The 16,270-nt window shown below is 38.1% G+C and overlaps 1 protein-coding gene across 1 annotated transcript in view; it reads left to right on the top strand.

Moving 5' to 3' along the window:
- Window positions 1-16,270, top strand: part of LOC134546221 (geranylgeranyl transferase type-2 subunit alpha) — a 78,171-nt gene that overhangs the window by 41,594 nt on the left and 20,307 nt on the right. The window contains exon 10 of the mRNA XM_063388852.1: window positions 3,804-3,994. Coding sequence (XP_063244922.1) covers window positions 3,804-3,994 — 191 coding nt within the window. The remainder of the gene's footprint in view (window positions 1-3,803; window positions 3,995-16,270) is intronic.

Here is a 16,270-nt window from a genome sequence, read left to right as displayed (position 1 = left end):
AACAAAACAATGGATTTCTGGTAAACATGACCATTACCTGCAACAAAGTACCCTAAAACAGACTATTGTGAATGCTAGCTAAAATTTAAACTAGAATATTTTCAATTCTTACCTTCTATAAGTTTATACAGTCATTATGTTTGTATTCAAAAAAAAGTACAGCAACAAAACAATGGATTTCTGGTAAACATGACCATTACCTGCAACAAAGTACCCTAAAACAGACTATTGTGAATGCTAGCTAAAATTTAAACTAGAATATTTTCAATTCTTACCTTCTTATCTCTCCAGAAATAGCTTAGTAAAATCCAGTTTGATTAGTCTATGGCTGATACCAGTAATGAATTGAAGGCCACTGATAATTATATAAAAACCACTCAAACATTTGTAAACATTCATAAATCAATGGTAAAAGCAAGCTTAATGTAGCTCACACAACAAATTCTAAACACATCCTGCTGCAGGGCTACTGTAAAAATTATGTTTGTAACTCATGTGCCATGAACATGAGTCTGTTTTGCAAGGTTGCACATGCAGATTGCCTAAACAGTGCAGCGTGTTTGCATCATAGTTCTGGGAGTGACTTTCCCTCGTCCCTTCAGCCAGGTGAAAGGAGGGGGAAGTGTTGAGTGGAGATACCTTGTGTAGCACCGAGGCATGATATACCCAACAATAAAGCTACGGTATTCTTTCAGTTGGTAGAAATGACATTAATGTTTTAAGGGAGATAGTATTATTTGCGTTCCAGCAGCTTTGATAGTGTTGGTTTTTCCTTTTGAGACTGTTTGATGCACATCCATCACCTGATTTAAAAATGTTCATGGACATACACCATTGTTGGTTTTAACTGTATGTCTTCCTAAATGAGTGTAGTAGCATTGTCCCAGAGTACTCCACTCATTTCATGAAGAATCCCACTTAAAGGGAAACTAAAGGAATCAGCATTTATTGTCAGCAACCTGGATATCTTTAATAAAATGGAAAGTAACTTATCACAAAAAAATTTGCTAATCAACAACCCTTATAGCAAGACACCAATCAATAACAAAAGCTCTTAGGTGCGTGACCAATCAGGTCTGTCATTGGCTGTGCCAAGAAAGGTGGTCAAACACTTAAAAACCCCTGTTCTTTCTAGTGTCCTCTATCAGTCCGTTTGTGCCTGGTGACAGGAACAGATAACATTTCCTGAAATGTTGCAAATGTTTGTCTTAGGAAGCCTACTTGTTCATCTGTGCCGCAGTCATTGTTGTCTAAAATATTTGTTGAGACCCATTGCTGGATTCGCCTGTGTGTCACTGTGAAGTCATGTTGCCCAGATTATCTGTTTGGTATCATCGTTGGGTTCGTCTGTTTTTCACTGTGTTGTCCAAGATTGTTGTTGTCTGTATTTTCTGTTCTTGTTACAACTGTATGTTTGTTGTCAGCCCACTGTTTGTCTGTGCTGTAATATTTTTTAAGACTAATTTCTTCCACAGAATTTTCTCTGTGCTGTCTATTTGTTTAACATTTGACACCGGCTGATTTTGGCTGGTTTTCTGTGTTGCTTGGCTTCTGGGTTGTAGCCGGGTCGAAGGCAAAGATATGACCCACATTTCGGTTGATGTTGCAGTCACCATCATTAGGGAGCAGTTCTACTCAGTACACATGCACATACATTTTTGCACACACAAATACTTTTCAGAAGCCATCAATTTCAATTATTTTCAATATAACACAATAAGTCTATAACAGGATGTTTGTTTGTCATATTTTATTAATTTGCTTAAGGATGACCAGGTGTTTCCCTGAAGATTTTAAAGTTAAATACATAAGTGCACTTAATAACAAGGATTTCCTTCAGGTAGTGTTGGCAGCTTGTATGTTATGACAGGGTGTCTACAAATACCTGAACCAATTTCAGGTTTATTTCAGGACCTTTAAATAAATTTTTCTAATAACTTCTTTACATCACAGGGTCATGTTTTATACCTATGTAATTATTAAAATAAACATAATAATAGTATATACACTGAAAGCCTTTACAAAGCCCTATTTAAGCGAATACTAGACATGGCTTTCAACTGCCAGGACAAGATATCAAGGGGTAACGGGGAGGGGCTGAATTAAAATATTCAGCACGGATCGTGTATTTTAGGTGCATTTAAAGGTGAACACACAGGAAACCTGAGATTCAAAAAAAAAAAAATGATATCAGGATACATTTAATTAATGCACTTCTCAATTACAAATACTTATAGACGTGCAAACAGCCCTAGAGAAAAACAACTCTTTATAAGCTTCAATAAGAATTACAAAACTTGCACGCGTGTGTATGCGTGCGGGACAACAGAATAGGGGCGCAAAAATCCCTAATAACAAGTTCAAATTACACATCACGTATTAACAAAAATGCTTCACTTAATTATTACCGTACAAAGGAGTACATTTAAATACAGCAACACTGAAATAATAAAACATTTAAACTAACTGTTAAAGGGCAACATATCCCGTTAAGCTAATGTAGTAATCCCCATAAATATACATTGAAGTGCAAGCAGTACGACAGGAAATCAAGCCCTATCACGCTCAATTGAATGGGACTAGGCCCATAACTATGCTGACAAATAAATGGTAAACGTGAAAATTGATTCCATACTTAATAGATAACGAAGAAACGGTTACAAATAAATAATATGCTTACAATGGCTTAGTAATTCCAAAAGAGGATAATACTAAGACTAGAACAATTGCAAATGAGTCGAACTCTCGGTGCAGAATAGTCAAAATAATGATTTTCCAAAAAGAAACGTTTACCTCCCACGCACAAAACATTACATCCAGACGTAATTTTTGAGGTGGCGGCCGAAAGAGAATTTAGAAAAGACAAAATAAATTTAAAGTTCGCAAACTACATTATGAGTAGGGCCACCGCCTAACTCCCAGAAATAACTTGAACTTACATTATTTTTCCTCGGAGATCGCTCCCTCGGCCTATCAACGAAGTGCCCTAAATGAACAAAAAAATTTAATAAGCCCTTCAAAGAGCTGAGCAACCTCTTATAAAGGCTCTGCGCGGACCACCGCGCATGCGCCAACCCGGGAGGGGAGGCTAGAAGCAAGGCACATCACAACAGGGGGGAAGGGAAAAGGAGGGTGGGAGAGGCCGTTGATGCCGCGGCACGCTGTTTGAAAGTAGCGGGACCTGACCGCTGCAACTCAATTTGCAAGAAAGTGCCTATTTTGATTTTAGAAAACTAAATATTTTCAGAGAATATGTGCAGATGATTTTAAGTGTCAGTAGGTAACTATTTATATTAAATATGACACTAAAAAAATAAGTGAGTTATAAATAAAATAATGTTAATAAAAGGCTGCTAATTTTTAAAGTTTCGTGACTCCAGTACCCATACTATTTTCATAACTTTTGTGACCAGTCATTCTATTTTTGACTTTTGTGACACTCATGACTTCTGTGTTCTGTAGACACCCTGTATGATTATTAAAAATGTACTATGGAAGACTGCATGGGATGATTGTAGACATACACACAAGGTAACCTTTTTAGCTGCTTGGTAAACTATGTTTAGGTTGCCTGTAATTTGCAGACATGCATTTTCATGAATTTGATTTGACCATTTGTTACTCTGATTTACCAAGTTTAGTCGAGAATATAGTATACTGTGCTATTCTTAGAACACTGGGTTTAACTAACATAATGTTAAAATATGGTAATATTAATGTGTTGTGGTGCTTGTTTGCATTCAGCAGTAACCAAACGTTATAAGACTGTTTGGCAGAGATGCTGGAGTGGTGTCATGTTGCAGGCAGTAGGTACGAGATGGAGTACGCACTGGATGCGGCGGCTGCGAGTGGGAAGAGCGAGCTGAGAGTGTCGGGCAGTGGCCTCACCGCCCTGTATCACAGCCACTACCTGAGCACTCTGCGTCATGTGGACCTCAGTGGGAATCACCTGCACCGCTCGCTGCCTCAGCTGCACTCCTTGCAGTGCTGCCAGGTACTGCACCCTGGCCATGAATTGTTGGAATCTGCTGTACTCTACGCACATTTTATAGAGATGGACAAGTCTGAAAACTTTTGAGTCGAGTCGAATCAAACAAAGTTCAGTAATAATACTGTCGAGTCGAGTCCACACTTGATAATTTTTTAGTCCTGAAAAAGTGAAAGCTGGAGTAGTTACACACATTTTAAAGAATAATTTAATCTTCCTGGTGTTTATGTTAATGTATCATTAGTAAGGCCTGGAATTTTTCGCGATCGCGAATTTTGCGAATTTCGCATGAAAACGCGAAAAGTAAGTACATTCGCGAAAATCACAACATTTCTATATTACACTGCGAATATATCCCTGAAAAGTACCATTACAGTAGAATCCCGCCGATGCGACCCCCCTCTGATGCGTCCATTCCGTTTATACGACTGTGTTTTGAGAAAAAGTGAAAAATTTGAGCACAGAAAGTCGAAAATTTGAGTAAAATCGGCTGAAAAACAAGTCTGTTACACTTTTTTGGGTGCTATGTGTTCACGTTTATTTTGGCGAGAGCTGTACTGTAAGCAGGCAGGCATACAAAAGACGGCTAAAAATGGATACCACCCGTCTAGACTGGCCACGCGGCAGTGTCTAGCCGAGCTCGGCGCCTCCACTATCACAAGAAAAGCCGTCTCAGCTGTCACGTTATCTTACCCGCCCGGCGGCTTGACCTCATACGTGACGTGACGCGACGCTTACCTCTCCCATCCCCTGCTAATTCTTCAGGGCTCATCCCTCCCAGAGCCACAAACCATGTAAAAACAACCCCCCCCCCCCTTCCCTTTTTAACAGCTAACATTTCAACACATTCCCTCCCTTGTTTCAACCTTCTGCGTGAGAAACTGTCAGCATTCTCCTCCCCTCCCACCCCGTGTGCGACAAAAGCCAGGTTGTATAGTCTATTCTCGGTAAAATAAATATTTTTATGGGCTTATATGACTGTCCTTTGCCGTTGATAAATACTTTATAAATTATAAGTTTAAGTTATTATGATACAATTTGTTTATTAGTCACAGCAGTTTCTACTGAAAAATCACTAATATCTCGAATTTTATTGAATAGAAAAATTTAGCAGGGCCGTAAATATATTTATTTTACTGCATAGTTACTTTTCCATCTGCATTCCGTGTTTTTTTTTCTTTTTTTCTTTTTTTTTTACGCTGTGAAGGGACGTGGAAAAGATAATTGCTTGAGCTGTCAAAATAAACATCTCTGACGGCAAGGGCGGGAGCGTATCCTGTCGGTCTGTCGCTGTGATTATCTACTCCAAAAACATGTCACAGCATTTCAGGATAGCATTGTTCACACTAAGTTTCTTCTCATTTGTGCGCCGGGGTTTGTTCAAGTGGCAACCCCGTGTTCCTCCACTCCATTATGCCAATACCGTATTTATTGAATGCAAGCAAACTCAAACTTTTGCACTCAACGAAAAATAAAAATAATATGATGCCGAATTCGAAACTACCGTGCACACTTGGCCGGATATGAGAACGTGTTTATTGTATTTTGCGAAAAGTGTATAAAATATATCAAAGCAAAAGAATAACCTACTAATCTTGTATTTATCCAAGTTGCGTCATATACGGTAAAATGTAAACAAAACAAACCTGGTTTGTCCAGGTTAGCCAACATAGCTTCTACTAACTTCTCATGTAAGCGAATGCTTCCTTAACGAAGATCATACATTTCCCAGACTGTGAGAAGTTTTGTTTTGTGTAAAGCTAAACACATATGTTAGCGGCTAACGAATTTATCTTACCGTAGTTGTTTATTTTGTGTAACTTCGTAAATAGCAAGAGAATAAGCAAATAATGATTTTGCAGGTAAAAATTAGTCTGCGCAGCGAGACTGGGAGTGTGCGGGCATGCGTGACTATCATGCAGCCAGCATCTGTTGTTGACGTCACGAGCCGCGACAGCGTTCCCTACGTAGTGGCATTCCACTGCTGATATTTATTCGCGTGCCAAGTTTAGTTGATTGTTTTTGTAACAGCCTGTATGTAGTATGTTGCAACATATTTCTGTCTAGAGTTTAAAAATGCTGAATAATACTTTAGAGTGCTCGAGACCGAGCATATCAGTATCAGAAACATGGGTTTTATTGTATTGACAATAGCACAGTGATGTGCAAATTTTGCAACTGTAAAGTTTCATGGGAAAGAAAAGATTCCATACACTGAACTGCAGTTTGCTGTCAAAAAATATGTGCGAGAGGAAGATAGTGCTGTAAATATTGTGTCAGTTTTAATGGGACTGTCTTTAAACCATTCAGAATTTGCAAAGGGTACACTTAAGTCCATCTGTCTTCCGTGTGAAAATGCAGACAGCGAAAGGTTTTTTTCAAAGTATAACACTGATCTTTCTGATCATTGCCACAGCCTCTCTCAGGAAAACTTACAATTAATAAGTGAAATGTGTTTTGAAGTATAAAAGATTGTAAAGTACTCTGCTTTAACACTGTTTTTTTCTTTAGTTTGCACATATTAATTTTTTTTAAATGTCTGTTTTGTGTAACTGTTTTGGATTTAATTGGCTGTTATTATGCATACTAGTCTATTCCTAGTATACATGGATTGTTTATTAAATATGTAAACTATTATATTCAATAACTGCAAAATTTAGTCAACATTTAAAATACCGGTAAAATTTCCATTGCATAACGAAAATACCGACTTTAAACCACCGCTTTTCTAATTTGAAAGTTCTGCTTTTTGCATACTGAAAACACCGAAATTTTCCAGGCCCTAATCATTAGCATAATATTGAAGTTCATATATGTCTTCAATAAGTGAGTCCTATATGTCAGGTGAGTAAGTTAATTACAACTATCAATCATACCTATTTATAATTTAGTATTTTATTCCCACTTGATTTCGATAACTTAAAAAAAATTTTTCTCTTTTTAAATTATTTTAACCTTATAGTTAGAGCCCATGAAAAATGGTAAATAAAACTGCCTGATTTCGGTAAATAAATTATAGGATTTCGGTGCTATATTTCAATAAAAAAAAGTATTTCGGTGGTATATTTCGGTAAAATTTTTTTATTTTTTTTGTTAAATGAGTGCATTTGTTCTACTAATTATTGAATTTCATGATACACACACAAATCTGTACATGATACTTGATACAGCAATCACTAGATTCCTGCGTAAGCCTTAAAGAAGTGGAAATGTTATCTAGTAGATTATATACACATTACTTAAATATTACATCACAAATAGTGTCTAGAATTTTACAGTCTGTGTTTATGTATTTAAACATTTTGAGTATTAAATAGGCCTATGCTATGTTCCTGCACAAAACTTTAAAGAATTAATTTTTTCCTGTCAGGAGAATTGGCCACTTCGGCCAAATAGTTTGGTAAACATGTAAGAAAGGGTTCCCTAAAAAATTAGTTAATTACAATGATGATTTATAGTACATGTAAAATTTCAGACTCAAAGTTTTTTTTTTTTTTAAATTTACTATAATTTTGTTTTACTACACATTTTCCGGCATCTTTCCCATCAAATTGTGTTTATTAGGATGTTAGAACCGTAACACATTTCCTTGACTAACCTTTCCATGTATTCATTTAACCATTCCCTCATAGCTGGGTGATCTAGCTTCTCTAGGGGAATATTTGCAGAAACAAATGCATGCACTGTATAGCTTGCAAATTTGACTTTAATTTCCTTTGCTCATTTATGGAGAACAATATTATCCTCGAGTGTCACTTGCCTTTTAACTCCACAACCTGATGGTGATGTTTGACTTTTTTTCTTCTCTAAATGAGATGCTCGCTGTTTCCAGTGTTTTTCACACGTATCTTTCCTTTTCCAATCTACTACCGTATTGCAAAATTTACACATCATTATCCGCTTTTCTTTATTAAAACTAATGAATCCTTCATCCTCGTATTCTTTAGCTCGTTCAAACACTGATACGACCTTAGGCATTGTGAAGTATCAAGTAAACTTCAAACAAAACTAACCGCAACTACCTATTTTCGTTCACATTTACCTTTTACATGGAACGTAGGATCTTTTCAAAACTCATTTGGTCATTTCACATGACTGGCGTATTGCGATGTTAAAATCCCATAACCTCTGTGTTATTATTTACAAACAATACAACAACGGAAAGAGATAAGTATCTCTGCAATGGAAACGAATATGGCCAAACGGCTAACTTCATCCACATCCCTCTAGGATTGCTGATAAATGGTTGCCGCTTTCAGGCCGAGTGTTTGGTATTTATTTTGCTTCACCTTATCTATGGTGCATCTCATAATAAAGATGGCTTACAATGTTTTTGTTTACGAAACTAATACGTTTTGTGGCAAAAGTATTATTGTGAAACTTAAAAAATAAATATTCATATCGCGTTAAAATTCTGACATTTCGCGGATATTTCGTGAAACAAGAATATCGTGAATAGTAATGAATTTTGCGGCATCGCCAGTTATTTCGTGAAAACGAAATGCTGTAAAATCAAAATAGGCGTTTGGAAACACATTTGTAAGTGCTTAGAATGAAGTTCCAAATTCGTTAGTAAAATTTAGCGATTTCGTCATTAACGAAATTCGAGTACCTCTACTTATATTTCATTTAGGTCGTAATTCTGAGAGAGCATCTTTTCTAGAAAAATATCATAAGTTATTTTTTTAAATTTCTAACGTGTTTCCAAATGGTTTTCTAACATGTGATACATCAAGTAGTTGACCAATATTTCACCTTTTTAAAGATGGGTTAGGTTAGGTTAGAAACATTAAAAATACTATTAAAATAGTTTGAATGGTTTGTTAAGTTCGATTAGCTACATTAAGAATACTTTAAAATTGTTGGAAAATTAAAAATGCTACAGAATAGTGTAAAGTTACCAGACCCTACCCACCCCAGCTTTTGTGAGTTTTTTAGGGGAATAAATACACTAGAGTCCCGTTATAGCGAGGTGTCACGGTTCCGGGTGTGATCCTCGCTATAACCGTGTCCTCGCTATAACCGAATTGGACAGATTTTGGCCCACAAAAAAATAAAAATTAACCGAAAATAGCATTGTAACCTTTCATGTTCAACACGAGGGACACAAGAGGTGAAATTTAATACAGAGGTGTGCAATGTGTTACACTTTTATTCATCACAAACACGTACTCTTAATGAAATACAGTAGAATCTCGTTATAAAGTACATCAATAAAGCCCCAACTTTTTTACTTAGTAATGAAAGTACTTTATTCTGAAAGTCTATATATTTACCTTTAAAACGTAGTAGTTTTGAATTTTTAAAAACAAAGTAGTAGGGGATCAAATGTTACATTAGCTTGGAAGCAAATATTTGTAAAACAACAAGAATTAAAGGAAAAAAAAATATTTAACTTAGTACAGTAGCCTAAATTCTAGGCCTACATGTACAAAATTTATATCTGTTGAACACAAAATTACATATGGGTTAAACTATTTTGCAGATATGTACATTTATTGGGACAGAATTCCCTTGTTATCTCCTAGGCGAAGTCTCTTGCGACCAGCAAATAAAGATGACTGTTCATACATTTTAATAACTTTTTAGCGATCTTTTATTATTGTTGACAGTGTAGTGAGCACCAAACCAAATGACCGTGCCACATCTGCATTTCTCCTTCAATGTGAACTGCTTGAGTTTCTTTTTATCTTTTTGGCCAGCCATCCTGATTAAAATATTAAATCAACAATATTGTTTGCCTTGCGCCACATCAAACGTAAACAAACCTCGCATCCATTGATAACCATAGCGCCGCACTAGTAGCGCATGTTGCGAGCATGGCTGTGCCAGGCGACATTCCTATCTTCATGGCAACACAATGCATGTCGGCCATGTTGTGACACAAAACAGTTCAAAACTTCCTGCATAAATTAACATTGGATTTTCGATTACGTATATAAGTTAAAATATAATTTTTATTTAACGTTTGTATCTGCATTAATAAAAACTTTTCAAACGTGCTCTACAAATAACCAAAAGCAGGCACAGCTAAAAACAAGTCTTGAAGAAGGGGGAGACAAAAATTGATTGTTTAGATCGTCTCGTGCACTAAAGTGTGTGATCCATGGAGGAGGAAGAATGGCACGTTATACTGTACTATGATTCTATGAATCGTTGAGACATTGTTTGTTTACGTTTTATCGTTTTATACTTGTTAACGATTCTTGAAAGCGATAAAAAATAATCATAATGTACATTTATATTAAAGAACTCCTGCGCAAAAAACAATTATGTAAAATTTTCCTGATAACTGGAAAATAATGGACGTTGTATTGAAAGGTAGGATACGTTTTTAATGTTAAAGTGAAATATTTTTACATTGTTTACATTGGCGTTTTGAGCGGGAATTTAAAATCATACGTTATTTTGAAGTACGTTGTAACGGAATTTCACTGTACAATTATTCAACATGGGACAATATATCGAGGTACATTCGTTTTCGGAGGCTTCGCTCTTAACAGAATTGGACAGTAACTGCAAACAGACAAAACAAATTATTAGCAGATACCTTTGGTTTAGTGACACCGCCTTAACAAAAAGCACTGGGCTTGCGGCTCGCCAACTGCCACGTTACCTCGACGGGCAAGTGTCGAGTTACACTGTCAAATCAAAAATAAATTGTACTGAACTGCTCCAAGCAGCACTTTTAAATACATTAATCTTAAATACATTATACTGCAAAGATATTAGCTGTAATTCTATTTCACAAAAGAATATTACATACGTTGTCTGTTTTGAAATTCGGTTAAGACTCGCACATATGATCCTTACGTTAATCAATTTACTCTTAACAACTTGATTATTACATATTAATCAACACCTAAACTAGTGATTTGTACATTAACAGTAATGCCCTCAATTGGCAAAACTTTCGTTAATGTTTCAAGTTCCAGTTATGTCTTAACACGTAATTCAAAACACGTAGTCACATGCTGTAGTACTGTGACTATTGCTGTTAAGTCTTAGTACTGTGACTATTGCTGTTAAGTCTTTGTTTGAGTGTATACATCTTGGTTTGATTACAGGAACAGCTTAAACAGTTTATTGACAATATTGGACTTCATATGTTTCTTCAAAATGCTGTCGAGATTTACTGTCGAATCAATATAAAAAAAGAAGTCTCTTGTTGGTGGGTTTTATGCTCAAACACCGTCAGCTACAAACCTGCCCTCGTTACAGCTAGCCCCTCTTCTTTATGTTTTTACTCCGACTGGTAAAGCTTCCTTAACTGTGTCGTTCCCTGGGCTAACAGTTTTATGATGAAGCGCCTTACCACGCTGGTCGGAGTTTCTTCGGGCAGCGTGACGGCAGGCAGGCGAGGTTCTGACGGTGTAGCTTCGGGCGGCAGCAACTCCCCACCTCGGTGGTTGATTCGGAGTTGTCTCTCCTCCCCTCGGCAAATGGGGGACCTAATATACGCTGAAACTTGAGGAATAAAACATAGGAGACTGTTCTGGGCCTACATGACCGGAAACGCCACACAGGCGATGTCTGGTTCAAAGCCCGCCACACGAAGTCCGCCGAGCACTTCCGAGCGGCTCCGATGTTTGATGCACAGTGCGCGGCAATCCCTGTTCAGCGGGTAGCATCGGGCGCCCGCTTAGGCGTCGCGTAGACGTCATCATGTACGTGGTGCGGGAGCACACCAGGGTTCATACACGTCCTGGAAAACCTGGAATTTCAAAAAACTGTTTCCAGGACTGGAAATGTCCTGGAATTCGCAAATAATTGTAAATTGTCCTGGAAATTTTATCGGTATCCTTGAAATTTTATTTAGCACACACTGTGTTACAGTAAAACACTTGATTAAATAATTCAAGTTTCCTTTAACTGAAGTAAATTCTCCGTCCGTCCAGCATGTATTGTAAATAAACATAAATTCATAGATAACATGTCGTGAAGTAGACGTTCATCTATAAATTAAAAAGGCGTAATACACGATCTTGCACTTTAAAGCTGTTTTTTTTTTGGTGTTTTCACCAATGTGATTTTTTTTTGTGGATTCCCAAAGTTAATGATCAAACTTAATATGAATATTATATATTGATGCAGAGATACTAGTAAAAACATTTTTAAAGTCATTAAAATGAGGAAATTATTATTTACTTATAGTCAGATCTGTACATAATTCTAACTTTTATATTAATTTGTCAGTAATACTCTTAGCAAAAAAACATCACAGTTTCCTTCTTGTCACAAATCATAAAAATATATTTACAGCTGCAAAGCTTTCAAGTTGATATTTTCCTTTGGCTGGAGGATGTTGTTGTTTCAGAACGGGCTATTGGTATTTGGCCAAAAGTTACAGCATTTGTCGATTCTTACAAAGGTAAACCCAAATCTGCTCTGTGTACTAAGTCTTTTCAGACTGTTCAGAAGGCTACTAAAGATCCACTGATGGTTACCAAATTGTCTTTTTTTTCCTTTATTGGAAGTCAGATACAACCATACCTCAAGTGCTACCAGACTGATTCCCCCATGATTCCTTTCCAAGCTTCTGACACAATAGAATTGTTGTATGGACTAATGTCATTATTCATAAAGAAGGAAATTTTGGATAAGGCAAACAATGATGTAGATTTGTGTGCACTTGATCCTTATAGCAAGGATACCACAGTGTTTACGAAGAGTATCAAAACTGGTTTTGCAACAAGAAAACAACTGATTATGTGTGTTACACAAAAGAAAGTCACAGATGTCATGAATATAGACCAGTGTGTCAAGATGGCCGGCCTATGTAAACACAGTCAAGTAGTCGCTCGTGTTATTGTATGCATATTGTAGTCAGTTGACGAATAAATTAATTGCAAACAATCTCTCCGAATTGTCAACGTATTCATTTGCTAATGAATACATGGTGCCGAAACCCGGGACTGTGTTATGAAGAGTTAAACGAACATACAACTAACGTTAACAGTTAATAAGAAATCGTCATGGCCACGGAGTCGGGGGTAAGCTTAAAACCACCCAAACCATTAGTAATTACAGAACAAGGTATGGCGAATGCGTGGAAATTATGGAGTCAACAGTTTGAATGGTATTCTGTCGCAACTAACCTCATGAAAAAAAGTCCAGAAGTACAAGTTGCCACCTTCATGACAATAATAGGCCCGGATGCAGCTAATATATATAATACCTTCTCACTCACACAGGCAGAAGAAAGAAATTTAACAGAGATCAAAACAAAATTTGATGCATATTTCTCTCCTAAATCGAACATAACCTACGAACGGTATATCTTCAACAAGATTGTGCAAATGGACAACCAGCCCTTTGACGATTTCCTGACTTCTGTCATAAATCAAGGGAAAAAATGTGACTTCCAGGAATTGACAAATAGCCTTTTGAGGGATAAAATAGTGGTGGGCATCTACAGGGATTCTGTACGTGAACGACTGCTAGCTGAAGAAAAGCTAACCTTTGACCAGGCAGTAAAAATTTGCAGAGCTGCAGAACTAACTAAACAGCAATTACTAACGATGAAGACGGATAATGCACCAGCAGTTGAAGCCATCCGCATGGACAGACATAGAAAAGGAAGGCCTTCATCAAGAGGAACAGAAAGGAATCGGTCACCACCGTTTGAGTGTTCCAGGTGCGGCACTTCCCATCAAAGGAGATCATGTCCGGCGTTTGGGAAGTCTTGCAGAAAATGCGAGAAACCAGGGCACTTTGCACACATGTGCAAGTCCAGGCAAGTTACAACACTCACAAGTGTGAATTCACAAGTAGAACAACAGCAGAACACTGGCCAATTAGAAGACTCGGAGGAAGTGTTTCTAGTGTCATGTTTGGCCAGGTCCGAAGCAGAGTTTGACTGGATGGAAACATTGACCCTACAAAATAAATACAAGGTAAACTTCAAGCTAGACACTGGCGCACAGTGCAATGTCATAACTGATTCCATTGCTCACAAATGTAAGCTGGAAATTGTCCCATCAAAAACCAAGTGCCTCTTGTCCTTTAGTAAAGACGCAGTGGCAGTGCTGGGTGAAGCACACTCAACAGTAGTAACTAGCAGAAAGAGAGTAGCAGAGATCAAGTTTCTGATTGTCGAGAAAGGACACCAATGTGTACTTGGAAGGAAAACATGTGAAAGCTTACAGTTTGTTAAACGCATGGAAATTGTGGACACATGTGATGAATTATTTGATGGTATAGGGCGCTTGAAGGGTTTTGTTTACGATATAGACTTAGTAGACCAACCTAACCTCAAAGTACACCCACCTCGGAAAGTACCCTATCCTATAAGGGACAAGGTCAAAGAAGAGCTTGACAGTATGGTAAACAGCAACATCATCACACCCATTACTGAACCTACCCCGGCGGTCTCGCCCATGGTTGTTGTACGCAAGGAAGGTCAAGTTAGAATATGCATTGATCCCTCTGACATAAACAAAAACCTGAAAAGACGGCATTTCCCACTCCAGACGCTGGAGGAAATTGCAACTCGCTTAAATAAATCCAAATACTTTACACTATTAGATTGTAGAAAAGGATTCTGGCAAATAGAAGTATCAGAAAGGACTTCTAAATACTTGACCTTTGCAACACCCTGGGGCCGATATGCTTGCAAACGCATGCCGTTTGGCCTAGCCTCAGCTCCAGAGGTATTTCAGCAAGTAATGACTCATCTCTTGCAAGACATTGAAGGTACAGAATGCTCAATGGATGATATCCTGATTCATGCCCCCACAAAGGAAAAACTGGAATCCCTTACAACGACCGTGATAGCCAAACTCAAAGACGCGGGGCTGAAGCTAAATGCCAGTAAATGCTGTTTCAATAAAGAGCAAGTCAAATTCCTGGGTCACATCACAAGCAGCCAAGGACTCTCGCCAGACCCCGAAAAAGTGGAAGCAATCGAGCAAATAAAGAAACCCACAACAGTGCAAGAGTTACAGAGATTTCTTGGCATGGTGAACTACTTGTCCAAGTTCATACCAAAGGTGTCAGAAATATCGACACCCCTGCGACAGCTCTTGGAGAAAAATGTCGCTTGGTACTGGGGACAAGAGCAGGATAAAGCCTTCGAGACACTAAAAATCTGCCTCAAGAATCCCCCAGTATTAACATATTATGATCATCACAAACCAGTTACCTTATCAGTAGATGCAAGCAGCCACTCAGTAGCATCAGTTCTGATGCAAGAAGATCAGCCCATTGCCTATGCATCAAAGGCACTGACAAAGGCTCAGCTAAATTATAGCCAAATGGAAAAGGAAGCCCTGGCCATATTAACAGCATGTAAAAAATTTCACCAGTATATTTGGGGAAACACAAACCTACTAATTGAGACTGACCATAAACCTCTGGAGGCCATTTTCAAAAAACCACTCCTGGATGCGCCTGCCAGACTGCAAAGGATCCTGTTCGAGGTATTGCCATATCACCCCACAGTAACGTACAAAAGGGGAGCGCAATTGTACATAGCCGATGCATTAAGCAGAGACTGCCACAACATTCCAGAAACAGACAGTCCAACCTCTTTTGAAATCCACGTCTTACTGCCATTGTCAAAGGAGCGCACTATGGAGTTGCTAGAAGCCATTAACAATTGTGACGAACTAGTCACCTTACGGTCAATTATACTGAAGGGATGGCCGTCCAAACAGGAACTCCTACCAGAATGCCTGCGTAAATATTGGACTTATCGAGAAGATTTAGCAGTGTACAAGGACATAATTTTCAAAGGGATGCGCACCCTCATTCCAAGTAGCATGAAACCACTGGTGCTGTCACACTTACATCGTCCACATAAGAGCATCCTAGGTACCTTACAGCTCGCACGGGACCATGTGTTCTGGCCAGGAATGACGCAGGACATCACAGAATTTGTCCAAAAGTGTGCTACCTGCAACCGGTCACAACGGGACCCTCCTCAAGAATGCCTCAGTGCAGAACTCATCCCATCTCGTCCGTGGATGTTCGTGGCATCGGATCTATTTCAGATAAAGGGTGACAACTTCCTCGTCATAGCAGATAGTTATTCAGGCTACTTTGATTTTATACAGTTACGATCAACTACAAGTGATGCAGTTATCAAAGAACTGAAACGATGGTTTGCTCAACAGGGGATTCCAGACGAACTTAGGACAGATGGAGGCCCACAGTTCACCTCCTTTGAATTTGGAAAATTCCAAAAAGAGTGGAACTTCTCACACCGCATCTCTAGCCCCCATTTTCCCCGCTCGAATGGGTTAGCGGAGCGATACGTCCAAGAGGCAAAAAATTTATTGC

Source organism: Bacillus rossius, chromosome 1, assembly GCF_032445375.1.
Source record: "Bacillus rossius redtenbacheri isolate Brsri chromosome 1, Brsri_v3, whole genome shotgun sequence".
Classification (NCBI taxonomy): Eukaryota; Metazoa; Arthropoda; class Insecta; order Phasmatodea; family Bacillidae; genus Bacillus; species Bacillus rossius.
The sequence above is the reverse complement of the archived record's forward strand: the minus strand, read 5'-3'. Positions and strand labels throughout refer to the sequence as shown.